The following is a 13697-nucleotide window of genomic DNA, read 5'->3' as shown; positions in this document are numbered from 1 at the left end:
TAATTATCTGTTAACCCTTAACTCAGGCACTCGCATTCTAAATTTTTTAATTTGATCCTTTTTTGTGGTATTGTATTTCTAAATATGACAAACTTAAATTTATGTTTCCCTTTTTTAATAACATTTTATTTATTCCCATAAATAATTCAACATTTGTGATATTCTAATTTCAACATTTTACCTTAGCTAGGTAATGATATAGTCTACTATGGGCAAAAAATAAAGTTTATTTCCTAACCAAAATAAAAGCAAAAACCTCGCCATAAATTGTTTATTTACTAAAATCAAGATTCTCTTTCTCTTGGTTATGCAAATATTTTTAACGATAATTTGATTTGTTGACTCATTCCTATTTGGTAGTTTTATTTTTGTATGGTGTGAATTTTGTTCAAAGCACTTTTAATCGTATTTCTCTTTTCTAGTATTTTAAAAAATTTGAATAAAATCGATTTTAAATGGACTGTCAAGTAAATAAAAAGCTCCTTGGCTTTTAGTAAACCATTCAGGATTTAATCCAATTTAAACGTACTGTTAAAATTTCTATATTTTACTCCAAATACATGTCTGTGAAAAAGTTTTTTTTTTATTATTCGCCTGACACTTGCATTTGATTGAAAGTTTATTTATTGACGTTACAAACAATGTTTCAAATGTATGAGCATAAAGCAATAAGCAATTTGATTGCAATTAAAAAAAGTTTTTTACTCTTGTTTTCAGACTTGATGTTTTGATTGCAATTATATGAAGCTTTAATAACAAATATTAGTTGATATATGTAGGTTAACATAAAGTTGAATCAGCCATAATTTTTAAAGCAAGGACATACGGTTTCATTACACAACAACGAATATATACATTCAACAACTAACAATTATTATTTGAATAGGCTCTCAATTTATACGTATGTTAAACATAAATTTTTTATTTATAGTTTTCTTTATACACCCTCAGACCTTTGCGGAAAATGATTCTTAATTTGCTAAACTAAAGTTATAATTTTCCAAAATGAAGACATCATTTTTGCAATATTTTACAAACCTTATTAATACTTTATGAACTCGTTGCCATTAGCCATTAGCTGCAACTTCAGAGGGCGTTGGGCATTAAGCTCCAATCACGCTGCCATCCTTAACTCGCCTTTCGAGTGCTAAAGGGAGTGAAAGTACTATTAATACATAAAGAAAGCATTTCTCAGCCATAAGCACAGAAAGGCCATCGTCACGGCCATCCTCATCCCCATCGCCGCGGCTATAGCCTTAGCTATAGCTTTAGCTATAGCCGTGGCTATCTGGCGGATCGGACCGGGGCGAAAGGCACGCGGCGCATTAAGCAAACGACCGCGGCGAACGTTTTTGTTGCCGGCCAGCTGCAGAAGCGCAATAATAAAATTTTCCCGCAGCGCGAGTGCGAGGGCGGAAAATTGGCTTTAAGATGAGCGGTGGAAAGCGGACGCCAGTGAAAACAAAAGGGGGGAAATCTTTAACGCAGTTGCCAGAAGAGAGTGGAAAGCCGGGCAGGCTAATCAGCTGTGCGCACGCTAAGTAAGTTTATTAGACCATTATTTTGAATTGGGTTTCTTCTTCTGGCATTTTTTTGGGCCATTGTCTGCTTGGCGGTCCACTGCATCTGGCCGTAAGTTGAGCTTTTTCCTAAGACCACCATTGTTTGGCTGCTGAATTGAACGGGAAAATTGCACTCGCGGAAACCCAAAGCTCAATGGCATTAGATAGAAGAGTTTTTTGCATTTAAATCACTAGGTCGCCTTTAATGAAAACTATTTTTGACCATCCAAATTAAAAAATAAAAATTAGTTCGTAAATTAGTCTGCAAAATCAACCCATTGTTTAAAAACCTTTCCCCAAAAATATTCAAATGTAATTTTTTCCCCAATTTAAATATTAGCAGTCTATTGCATTTAAAAAATTTGTATAACTATAGAAATTAAATTTTTGAATCGAAGAAATATGTTCCCTAATTATTTACATGTTATTACAGCAATCTAAAACTATGTTTTCGAAAAAATTTAAATAAAACTCCAAGTCTTTTTTTTTTAAGTGTGAGAAAGATATGGTGAAAGGAAGTGCAGCTCAGAATCTTCGTTCTGCATTTCTCCAGTGTTGACTAACAAAGCAAAGAAATGCTGAAAGAACTCAACCCATAAAATATCCGCATATTGCGGAACGGCCGCGTGCGCTGAAAAATTTATCACATTTGTGACCTCTTTGTAGGACAATCCACAAGAATCCACAGAAAAACTCACATATCTGGGCGCCAACATTTTCCAAGAAGACCATTGAACTAAAGCAATAAAAAATACCCAAAAATACTTTGCGAAAAGCTGATGGATGCTTTGGTGAATTCAGAAAAAAGATATAGCAATTTACCGTTCTCGCTCTTCAAATAACGAAATAACTAAGGAATTGTATAGAAGGTAGCACCGAATTCAAAAGGCCTTCAGTGAAATATAATGTTTGGTCCAATAAACATCAAGTGGTTCTACGTTAGAGACGGAAAAAAACTTTATAGCATCTCATCGTTAAAAAAAACTATTTTAATCCTATATAATGGCAATAAAATATTTCCTAGAATTCATTTATATATTTTAAAGACTCATTAATTTAAAATGATTTTATAGGTACATATACCAATTAAAATACCTGCACACATCACTATTCAGAAAAGAGGCTGTATCCAGTTATCACGTGAATGCGTTTGTCAATCAAGGCTGTAAAAGCAAATAAACACGAACCCTTTCGCCCATACAGACAGCCACTTGTCAGTTCTAATTGACAATAGAAACTGAAATAGGCCGTGAGGGGAAAAAGGGAAAGTGGGAAAGTGACCGAGTGGGTGGGGCTTTTCACAAATCTCCGCCCGGGACACGAGGAAAAGTCGACCCTTGTTGAAACTCAATCAAACGCCCACGTAGTCGGTGAAAAGTTCAAACAATGAGGTTCCTGCCACTTTCGAGAAGTGAAAGTGCTGCTGATTCTGATACCATAAGACCGATGCTGATGCTGATGACGATGCGAATGCTAAAACTGCTGCCGGTCTCAGTTAAATAGACAATTTTGCACACAAATCCATTTAATCTAGAGATAAATAACATTTAGGGCTGGGCTCAACAGCACGCCCGCGCCAAATGTGAGACCTACACCCACACTTAAAAAAATGTAAATAATAAAATATTTTATAAATACATAATGTTTTTATACTACACAAACAGCATTAAAATATTTTTTTTACTCACAAAAATGTAAGATGATTAATTTTTTTAAACACAGAAATAAAATTAAAGTGATGATGTGAAAATATATATAATAAAAAAAATCTTTGGCTTAAAAGTTTGGTTTTCTATTGAAAAAATGTAATAGTATTTTGATTTAACTGTTATTTAATTTATTTGAATAAGTTTCCTCAGTTCACAATTCTTAATTTACGGAGTAGTGTCTTCGGCATATTATTAGACATATAAAACATACTTCGTAGATTAATTTTTCTTTTATTAAGCCTACCGAAAAGCTAAAAACTTTGTTGGCCAAATAGCCCCATATTTATTTTTATAGTGCACTCGAAAAGCCCAAAAGGTCCTTTTGGGGGGCACTTAACGCACCCGGAAAATTCTTACGCAGCAACCTAATGATTCCCCTGCAGATCCTGCGGTCCGCCCACAAAATGGCTGCCAAGGACCTTCGGCTCGGTTGCGTTTCCGTTTCCCATTCCTTCAGTATCCGCATCGACATCCACATCCACATCCGCATCCGCATCCACATCCACATCCGAGTCCGCTCGCATCGATTTGTGTGAGGCGGCAATAAAATCCTCTGTGATTAGGTTAAAACTGTTGACTTTCAAACAGGGCTCTCTGTGTGCTCGGTCTGCTGATGTTTTGCCTTTCCATCGAGGGTGAATCAAAGTGGTTAACCCCCTCGGAAACCCCTTGAATGACTGGGTAAATCGAAAGAGATAAAAAACCCAAATGGCATTCGGCACCAGAATCAACTGAAATGTGATTGTGCCCCACTCCCCGCCGTCTATCGACTCCTTTCGCCCCACCTCACTGGGTGACACTCATTTATTTAATGGTTTTAACTTCCAATTTTCCAATTGTCAAGCGTGCAGCCTGGTGGCCATTAACCAGCACCAAAAACCAAAAAAGTACCACAATGAAAAGTGCTTTCGAATAGAAAGTGGATAGTTAGACTAAGCCAAGGGCGAAGTTCCAGTACTCTTACAGTGAGATTTTATACTTATATTTTAAATAATTAGAATAAAATATTTTGTTTGAAACATAAACATCGCAAACTGTACGGATACTTTTGTAATGAAATAATTAAAAATATCTGAATAAAACGTCAATTTCTGAACAACTATATTCTAATTTTATAAATAATTTAAACAGCTTTATTAATGGCGATTGTACATCAAAAGGACTTTTATAAATAATAAATTCAGGACCTATTTCTTGCTTTAAGGTAATTGAAAGCTTAGCGTATCCATTTAATTTCACACATAGCATCTTAAAATTCATTAAGAAAGTAAAACTATTCATCTAATCGATTGCGATTTATTTTAATTAAGCCCCAAATATATGCAACACAATTGTCATCACCTCTTCTGCATGAGTTAACTATTCAAATACCATTTAACCAGAGACTAACAAATACCACTTTAATTATCCATAAATTAAGCGTTCATCTTTTGATTTCAATTCGGCACACAATCAATGGAAAACACCCTTTGCAGTAATTGCCAAAATGTAAATTTTATTCATTTCAGTGAAGATTATGATAGTGTTGAGTTTCGGAAAATTAACAAATCAAACCAAGCAAACCGTTCGTTAAACCTTAGTAACGCTTCACATGTCAGTGAATAATGTGCTGATTCTGCGTTTGATTTGTGCCACTAAAAATGGAGGGAAAATCCGAAATGGAAAAATGCCCTTAAGAGCTAATGAGTTTCAAATAAATATAATAAATGTGTGCACGTGTGCGAGGATATAAAATGCAAAATCAGTAGAAGACTAAAAAAACAAATGAACAAAATGGCACACTAAAGTTTACAAATGCAAATAAGATACTAAGCAAAGTCAGCAGCAACAAATATGTCATACGGTTAGGGAAAGAGACAGCGACAGGCGACAGACAGAGATGGAAATGGAAACGGATAGACAGATGCAAATGAGAGAAAGGGACGGGCCGACAGCAAGTGAAAGAGAGAGGGCGAGCTGACAAGCGAAAACATTTATGAGCGCTTCGTCCGTCTGTTGTTGACTTTTACAAAAGAATTGTAGAATATTTTTTAGCTATATGTGAGTATGCAAAATATTCCATGGCCTCTATATACACAGAACGCAATTTTGTATTTCAAAAATTTCCTAAGCTATTAAAACATCAAAGGCTCAGGCTTTTTTAATGAAACAAAAATTAAAGCTAAAGTCCAAATCATTCACCAAATATAAATAAGGATCAAACAAATATGTTTGAAGTAGTATTAATTCCAAATAAGAAAATAATAAAATTAATTTTTAATATAATATAAAATTCTTAGGCGTCAAAACCTTTTTGAATAAAAAAATACTTTGGTCCATATTCTACTAAAAATGTTCTGGTCCAATTAAATATTTTGCATTTAAAATATGTAGTATTCAAATAATACAACACATGTACATCAACTTCGACTTTAAGGACACCAAAAAGGTCCTATTTTTTTCCGTGGATGTGGATGGCCCACGCATACACATGTAGCTACAAGCTGTAGCTCAAACACAGGAAATGTAATTTGCATAAGAATAACACAGAGAGACGGGGACGGGAAATTGGGGAAAACAGGAGGCAAAATCGGGGCGAAAACCATGTGGATGTGGCTGCCAAGATATAGAGGGGCATATGGCACACATATTGAAGTGTAGTCTATATGGCATGCGAGGGACGGGGCCTGAAGTGTCCTTTAACGAGATTTGCATCTCATCATAATAATGTAAATGACGAACAGGGCCAACAGGGGGGAATGCAGAGGGTAAGCAACAATTTGGGCTGGCCCAAGCACAAGTTGGCCAAAAGGGTTTTATATTTAAGGCGGGATTACATATATTACATATCGCAATGAGGACCATTCACTTTGGCTCAACGGCGTCGAAGCGATTCAATTAGCTTAACCACTATGGATTTAAATTGGGATTTGGCCAGCAGCAACAGTTGAAGTTGCACACTTTAGTTGGATAATACAAGTTTAAATGCATTGCTTTTGACTTATCTGCCACAGGCAGTACTCATTTCGCCAAGTTTGCTACTTAATTCAGTAGGTAACATCATAAAACTCTCCCCACTTAATTACCTACATCGAAATACATATTTTAAGGCACAAATCTTATTAAATTATCTCTATAAGTAATTTATAAAACAAGCTAAGACAGTTTAAGTACATACAACGATTTATATTAAATAAATTAATAAAGGTTAGGTCTTGTGAGTAAAAATACGTTTAGATAAAAGTTAATAAACATAGCAGGATTTTTCATTTTTTGGAAAAGTTCAGTTTTCAAAAACAGACGTCTTCGACCATTGAAAGATTGTTAAACCGAAATCGTTTTCAGCAGTTGAGTTTCAAGTTGGACATTTGCATAGGCGGTGATGGACATGTCGAGAACATAAAATCACAACAGGAGGCATTATTGTACAAGGTTACGTACAAAACAAGGCAAGCAAGCAAATGCAAGCTTTATTTAAAAACCATTATTTATAACCTACTAATATGTGGTAAAATGTCAATATGGCGTAAACAAAAAAATTTATTTTTTGTAAAATAAAACATTTTATTTGCATGGTAATGAGATTTTTTTTATGTGTCGAATATATAATAAACTGTTATTTGTTTCAAGCTGAAATATTTTTAAGGATGTGTATAAGTTTTCTGGCAATAATATTTGTCCTCTAATTATTATGTTATTATATTTTACTAAATTTGTCTCATTATTTTAAAGCGGTTACCCTAATAGTTTTGTCCATTAATAGATTCTCTTCAATTTGTAGAATTTATTTTAAGGAGCAAATCTTTGAGAGTTGGAGAGGAAATCACGAACTCGGGGACAAAAAATAAGCTTTTGCTTTTGCTAACAACTAAATCTGTTTAATGTCCTGAAGGGACATAGTCTTCCAAGCGCGCGATTATCTGAAAAGCATCTCCAACCATAATTTTTCCTAAAGCTAAAATTTTGATAGAAATAAAAAAAGCCTAGAAAATCATAAATTTGTTTAACTTTAAATCTCTACAAAGAGAGTTTGAAAAAATGTAAGACTTCAAAAATTTTAAAATGGTCACAGAAAAAACTGTATTATTAAAAACATTTATTCAAATTGATGTAACCTGAACAATATTTTTTGTATTTATAATAGATAGCCAATTTGCATAGAAATGAGAAATATGAAAAAAAAAGTACTTACAAAATCGATATTTAAAAGACTAGTTTTCGCGAGAAACCTTTCAGTTTATTAAGAAATCTATAGAGGTGACCACTAAAATGAGCGTCTACGGTGTTATTCTTTTAATTGGTAAACGATTTTTATTTATTAATCCAAATATTAAATAAATGTGTTTTTTAAATAGCTGTTCTAGCTTTAGGTTCTTGCAATGCAGTGAGATGTATTTTGACGTGTCACACACTTGCTGGCGACTACACATCTGTTGAGATATAGTGACCAAAGTATACAAGAATTTTAAAAAGAATCTACTTCTCGAATCAGAATTTTAAATGAGAATTTAATTTTTTTAGATATAAATTAGAGTTTGGTTTATAAAATAATTCGTTAATATACATACGCATTTTTCAGACCTGGGATAATAAGCAGACATGAAACCATGAACCGCATCAAAGTACTTTTTATTTGAGCTAGGCAGACTGATTAAACTAATTATTTGATAAATAAATTTTATTAAATGCAAATTTGTTATTCACATCTATAAAAAAGAACTTAGTTAAAACTCTGAGACTGTTTACAAACTGAAGCTCACTTTAACTTTAAGGTAATTTGGAAGTATTTTAGTACCTCATTACTGATGAAAAGGATACCCTTTTTCTGTCCGCGGTCGATTAAATTCGTTGTTTGATATTCCTTTTGTCTTTCTCCACCTAATAAAAAATATAGACCTTTAGTGGTCATTTTTTTGCATTTTCTCGACCACTAAATGGTTTTCTTATTCATGGTTGGGTGGTAAATAAATATTATCTTCAGGAGAATTCAAATTCCTTTGACTTGGGTAAAGTACTAATCTTTTTCGGATATGGTAAATCTCTGAATAACCTTATTACATTTCTTTCCGTCTGATAAATTCATTTAAGTGCCTGCAGCATGTTGCAATTTTAAATTTTACGTCGTATTAGTTTCTGACGAAGCTTCAAGTCATTACCTTGTTGATAGAATATCGAGAATAGTTTGTCATCAAAGAAATCCCTTCAAGGGGAATTCCTTTGGAATTGCCAATCATTTATTTACTTTCGATAGCTCTCAAGTTTAAGGTTAATCCGGCATTTGTTTCTGGCGGTTCCCTTTAAAAGTATCACCGTATTGATGGGTCGATGGGGGGAATAGTTTTGGGGCGGGGGAAACCCTTTAGATCGGCCGTCACCTACGGCATGGCAATTTATTTCGCAACACTCCCGCTCGACGGCAGGGCAAAGTTTTGTTTCGAGGTTTATGGCCGATGGCTTCCAGCACTCCGGCCACGTCCAATATCCAACCATGCACGCAAAAGTTTGCCAAAAACTTCTCTCGACTCTAACAAATTCAATTTGTCAGGCTTGGCGCGCCTCGGAGTGCGGCTAATCCATTTACAATTTGAAAGTAAACAAACAAAATGTATCCTCAGCTCGAGCAGCTCGACATCAGCTCGACGAGACATTTAGCCCCGGTTTTGGGCTTGGGTTTGAGTTTGAGTTTTCGCTGGGATTTCCAATGAAAATGCAGGGAAACTTTCCTGCCAACAGCCAACAGTTTCAGTCGAGAGTTTATGCAGTTTTCCCTGCCTAAGTTTCTCACACTCGAACGAAAATACTAAACACTTTCTCTGAAACAAAAACTGGAGTATCAACAAAGAGTTTTTCCCAATTATTTTGGTAAACATGGTGCATTTTACGCAAATTCATATGTACTGTTTTAAAGTTTTCAGGGCAAAGAAAACTAATTTAAGTTTAAAAGCTTGACTCTCTTCCGATTCTTTCTATATTTTCTTTTCTGCATCTCATACTCAAAAAAAAACATATAAACCATTTCAGTTAAATTTACAAAATTATTATTATTGCAGTTAAAACTTCTAAATTATATAAAAAAAATATTTTTGTTACTTAAATATAAAAGATAATAATAAACCATAACGAAGTTTTTTTTCAATTTAAAAAATTTGTGTCTTTATAATATCAAATTATTTATTTTATTTATTATAATAATAATTATATAACGATACGACAATACGATTTAAAATAAACGAATACTAAGTAAAATACAATTTTTTAAGTCTTTTACTATTTGAAAAGAAAGAATTTAAAATATAACGAAAATTGGACAAATTTTTAAAAGATATTTTTCTGAGTGCAGGACAAAACTAACGACACGGCACTTGAGTAAAATAAAAACTCCCATTCTTCTTCCACTTTTCGCCTTTGCCAAAATAGACAGCCGGATGGTGGGAGGGCTTCTCGGAAGTTTATACGCCTTTAAAGCTGCAGTTGCTATTCTTTTGTATTCTTCTTTATATTTTGTTTGCCCCCTGAATCGGACCAAACAAAAGGGAAAACTGTGTGGCAAACTAAAGCTGTGCGTTCCCAGTGCAGAATTACTTATTCATTGGGCGAGGTCGACCTGGCAGCCCACATTTAAGTTGGAATTGGTTTTTAAGGCTTAAGTTCTTAAGTCTTCAAAATCAGATTTAATCCGTGATTTATGAGTTGTGAAGAGGCAATTTATGAATACTGAAAGTTTAATAAATATTCAGAGACTTAGCTAATAGTTAGGCTGATTAAAATGTTGCTATCAGACACTTAAAATTGTTTTTGAAATTGCCTACAGTTTATTCGTTCTAATAACGCTCATACGCCCTGGGGACACGCCTCAGTTTGTGTGCCAATAATGTTTGAAACTAATCAACAGATTACAATTTAATTGCCGAATCTGGTATACAAAATAATTGCCTATAAAATATATTTTATTTTAAAGAGGAGAGAACTTTTGAACTAAATATTGCGCATACGCCCTGGAGTATGTTTGGCTTAAATGATTCGCATAAATAGTTTAAATTTAGGGCAAAGACTTTTAATTAAGATTAAAATTACTCCTAGCTTAAAAGCCACATGGCGGTCAATTAATTAACGCGAATGCGCCCCGTGAACATGTTTCCTCTTAGCCTGAATTTAATTAAAAATTTGCAAGCATTTAATGCTTTCCAGTTGGCACTTAAAGTGGATATTGAAATAACAACCTTCAATCGCGCACAGTTTAAGTGGGCAAGAGCCTCCTTTACAAATTGGTCAACTATATAACTATATATAACGCATACGCCCCGTGGACACGTTTCCTTTTCGATGGCCGGGAATTTGCCTGAAAATTAAATTCGAGTATTTTGCATCCAGGCAAGAAATCTATATATAGCTATATATATACTGGTCCTTCACATACATGCACCTCTGTCTTTGTGTGTATTTACGTGAAACGCCAGCGGCGGCAATTTCTTGTACAAGAATTTGTGAGTCTGCTGCGCTCAGCACTCACGTAATGAGCATAAACTACAGGCACAAAAAGGCCAACACCCACACACAAACACGGTCCCACTAACGCCGAGATGGCTAAGAGAATATCGCGCTGCCGTGCACATAATTGGTGCAAAAAGTTTGAAAATTATCACGGAAGCAAAGCCGAAACACGTACATACATCAGCGTCAGCGGACGCGAGATGGCATAATGTGAGAGGGCACTTCCCCTGATCCTGCACTCAGAAAAAAGTTGAGCTTAGTGTCCAAAAACTTCTTCAACTTGTCATAGGGTGTAGAAACAATTCTGTAAGAGGTGTACACTAAACAAGTAATTCATTTTAAATAGTTTTTACAAAACAAAAAACATACGGCATGCCAAAATAAGATGGAATTGTTATTCAATTTAGTTATTTAATGCTAATTAAGGACATCAAAACTTAAACAATCGCTAAACTATTTTTTTAAGAACTGTGGTTAATATTTTAGAATGTGTAATTTATTTAAAGTAGATATTTTATTTCGGGTAATTTTAGTATTAGGTTCTTAAAATCCTTTTACTAAATTAAATTTATAAATCTTAATTCGTTCCTTAAATAAAGTGTCACTGTTATGTATGATTCAAAAGCACAAAAACTGTATTATTCATCTTATTTAAGCAATGATTAAAAAAAATCTTGTAGAATTTTTAATTTGCTTAACTTTTAAAATTAATAAAAAGAACTACAAATACATATAACATCTGAAGTCAATTTCTTTTCCTGACGAAATATTCTTAACTCTTTTGACTTTTAGAATCTGCATTTTTTTTTACAAACTAAATGATAATTTTTGTTTGAAATAACTTTATGCTATTATTAGATAACTTAAAACTTAATTGATAATTAATTAAGGACATAATTTTTTTCAATGTTTTCCCTTCGTTTCCCAACGTTTTTAGGCCATTTTAAGGCGGAACACCTTGTGACCCGGGCTGAGCCTTAAATAAGCATCGCCCGGAGCCGGGTTCTCTTCGCCTTCGGGCGGCCAGCGGCCAAAATTTATTGAAGCGAAGGCGACTGAACTAATCCTGTACCCTAATTACTCATAGAGCCCGTAGGTTACAGACCTCGTCCAACAATTACACCCGTGGCCCGTGTTAAGTGTTATCCTTCGAAAAAAAAACCCAAACGGAAAGGCGGAAAATGTTTCACTTTATGTTAAACTGAAGAGTTTCCGCTCTTGGTTTTTTGGGCAAGCAATTAGCCCCGGCATAGTGATTAAAAAGTGGAAATGCTAGAAGTCAAGTTGATTACATGACGATTACAATCTGCCGACTTTGAGCGCCACTGGCAATATTTATTGGGTAAAGAGAAATGTGCAACACTGGTTATAATAAGTAAAGAAAATTATATGCTTAATATAAGAATGGGCACAATCAATTTATTTTAAAATGGTTAGGACTTGCCCAGTCCGAGTTTTTGCCTAGATTTATTTTCTTAAATTTATGGTTGCTTCAGCATTTTTTATTAATTAAATATTTAAGCGCTGCTGGATAAATCAAAAATATCTGCAAATTTTGAATAATTAATTGAACTATTCATCAGTCCAAGTAAATTTAACAATTTTATTTTGAACACTAAAATGAATGGATTTTAATTGCATCTGGTTAAATTATTATAATTATTTAAGATGATTTATATTAAAAAAGTGTAATTAAATGTCATATTTTGTTATGAAAGCTCATTTGATGAAAATTAATTCATTTCACCTATTTCAACCGGCAACTCGCACACCACAATTCAAAAAGTTCATTTGGTATGCCCCAAAGACATGTTGATTCACATTTAATTTAGTGTAAAAAGCAACTTCTTTTTCATTATATTTTATGTTTACCAACTAATAAAAAGCAAAACGTTTCACTTTACGCCAAAACTGGGAAGACTTTAAGCCCCATGGGCGACTCAGAATTACACTGGCCTGCAAGAGTGCTATTAAGTGTGCACTGGGTGGTGTTTCTGTGTGTTTGCTGGCCATTAAAAAGTTTTCCGTTTCCTCGACCGTTTTCCCGCTGCTTCTGGAAGTCGGCTACCGGGTGGATACTGCTCCTGATTCCGATTCAGATCCGGGTGGTGCTGCCATTGGCACCTGTGTGTTGCCAGTTGCACCGGCAACTGAAAATACGTTTGCATATGAATTTTTCAAAATGTTTTTTGCGTTGACCCCGTTTACGGGTCAGGGCGGCTATGAAAAGTTTGCCCTGCAAACTAAATTGCCATTTGCAGCTGGAGGAAGGAAGACACGGTAGCCGGCTTTGAGTTTTTTCTTTCTTTCTATTTTTTTTACATTTTTTTTATTTTTCGGGTAGTACTTTCCGCCCAACCCACTTCTTTTTTAGTTTACACTGGCGGTGCAGCATATTGAAATGCGATTACAGGGTTGCCCTGGTGGCTGCTGGATTCATGTTCATTAAACATGCATAAACTCACACAGGCAAACACCCACTTACACGAGTGCAGGGACAGGAAGAGAAATGGAAACTGAGAGAGAAAGTGAGATGGAAATGGCTGAAGGACAGAGATAGCAAAAAGCTTTACACTTTACAAAGTTTTTTGTTCTATTGCCATGCTTGGGAAAATATTTTTATTTGAGCTTTTAATATTCATAAAATGTAAAAAATGTATTTTAATTAGTAGTAAGTTTGTGAAATAATGTTTGAAGTCCTCATGAATCCCATTTAGAATCAAAAAAAGTGTGGCACATTTTATAAATACTTAATTTATTTAAATACAAAAGTTTGGAAAACCAAGCCACAATAAAATTAATTGTCATTATTTGATCATTTTATTTATTAAAATCAAATAACCAAATTTGGTTTTAAATTTTAAAGGACTTGCCAAACTATGTTGAATTGCTTACCCAACTTTAAATGCTTTTAAAATCAATGATTGTGGTTGGTTTCTAAGTTTTTCAAAAACTC

The 13697-nt window shown here is 34.2% G+C and overlaps 1 protein-coding gene across 1 annotated transcript; it reads left to right on the top strand.

The window, feature by feature from the left end:
• The first annotated feature begins 7513 nt into the window (after positions 1–7513).
• Positions 7514–8049, top strand: LOC108037512. The gene is made up of 2 exons (XM_017114088.2): positions 7514–7550; positions 7606–8049. The coding sequence occupies exons 1-2, from the start codon at positions 7520–7522 to the stop codon at positions 7692–7694; spliced, it is 120 nt and encodes a 39-aa protein (XP_016969577.1). The 5' UTR covers positions 7514–7519; the 3' UTR covers positions 7695–8049.
• The last annotated feature ends 5648 nt before the right edge of the window (positions 8050–13697 follow it).

The sequence above is a fragment of the Drosophila rhopaloa genome, unplaced genomic scaffold, assembly GCF_018152115.1.
Source record: "Drosophila rhopaloa isolate 14029-0021.01 unplaced genomic scaffold, ASM1815211v1 contig_47, whole genome shotgun sequence".
Classification (NCBI taxonomy): Eukaryota; Metazoa; Arthropoda; class Insecta; order Diptera; family Drosophilidae; genus Drosophila; species Drosophila rhopaloa.
This window is presented reverse-complemented; position numbering and strand designations above follow the sequence as displayed.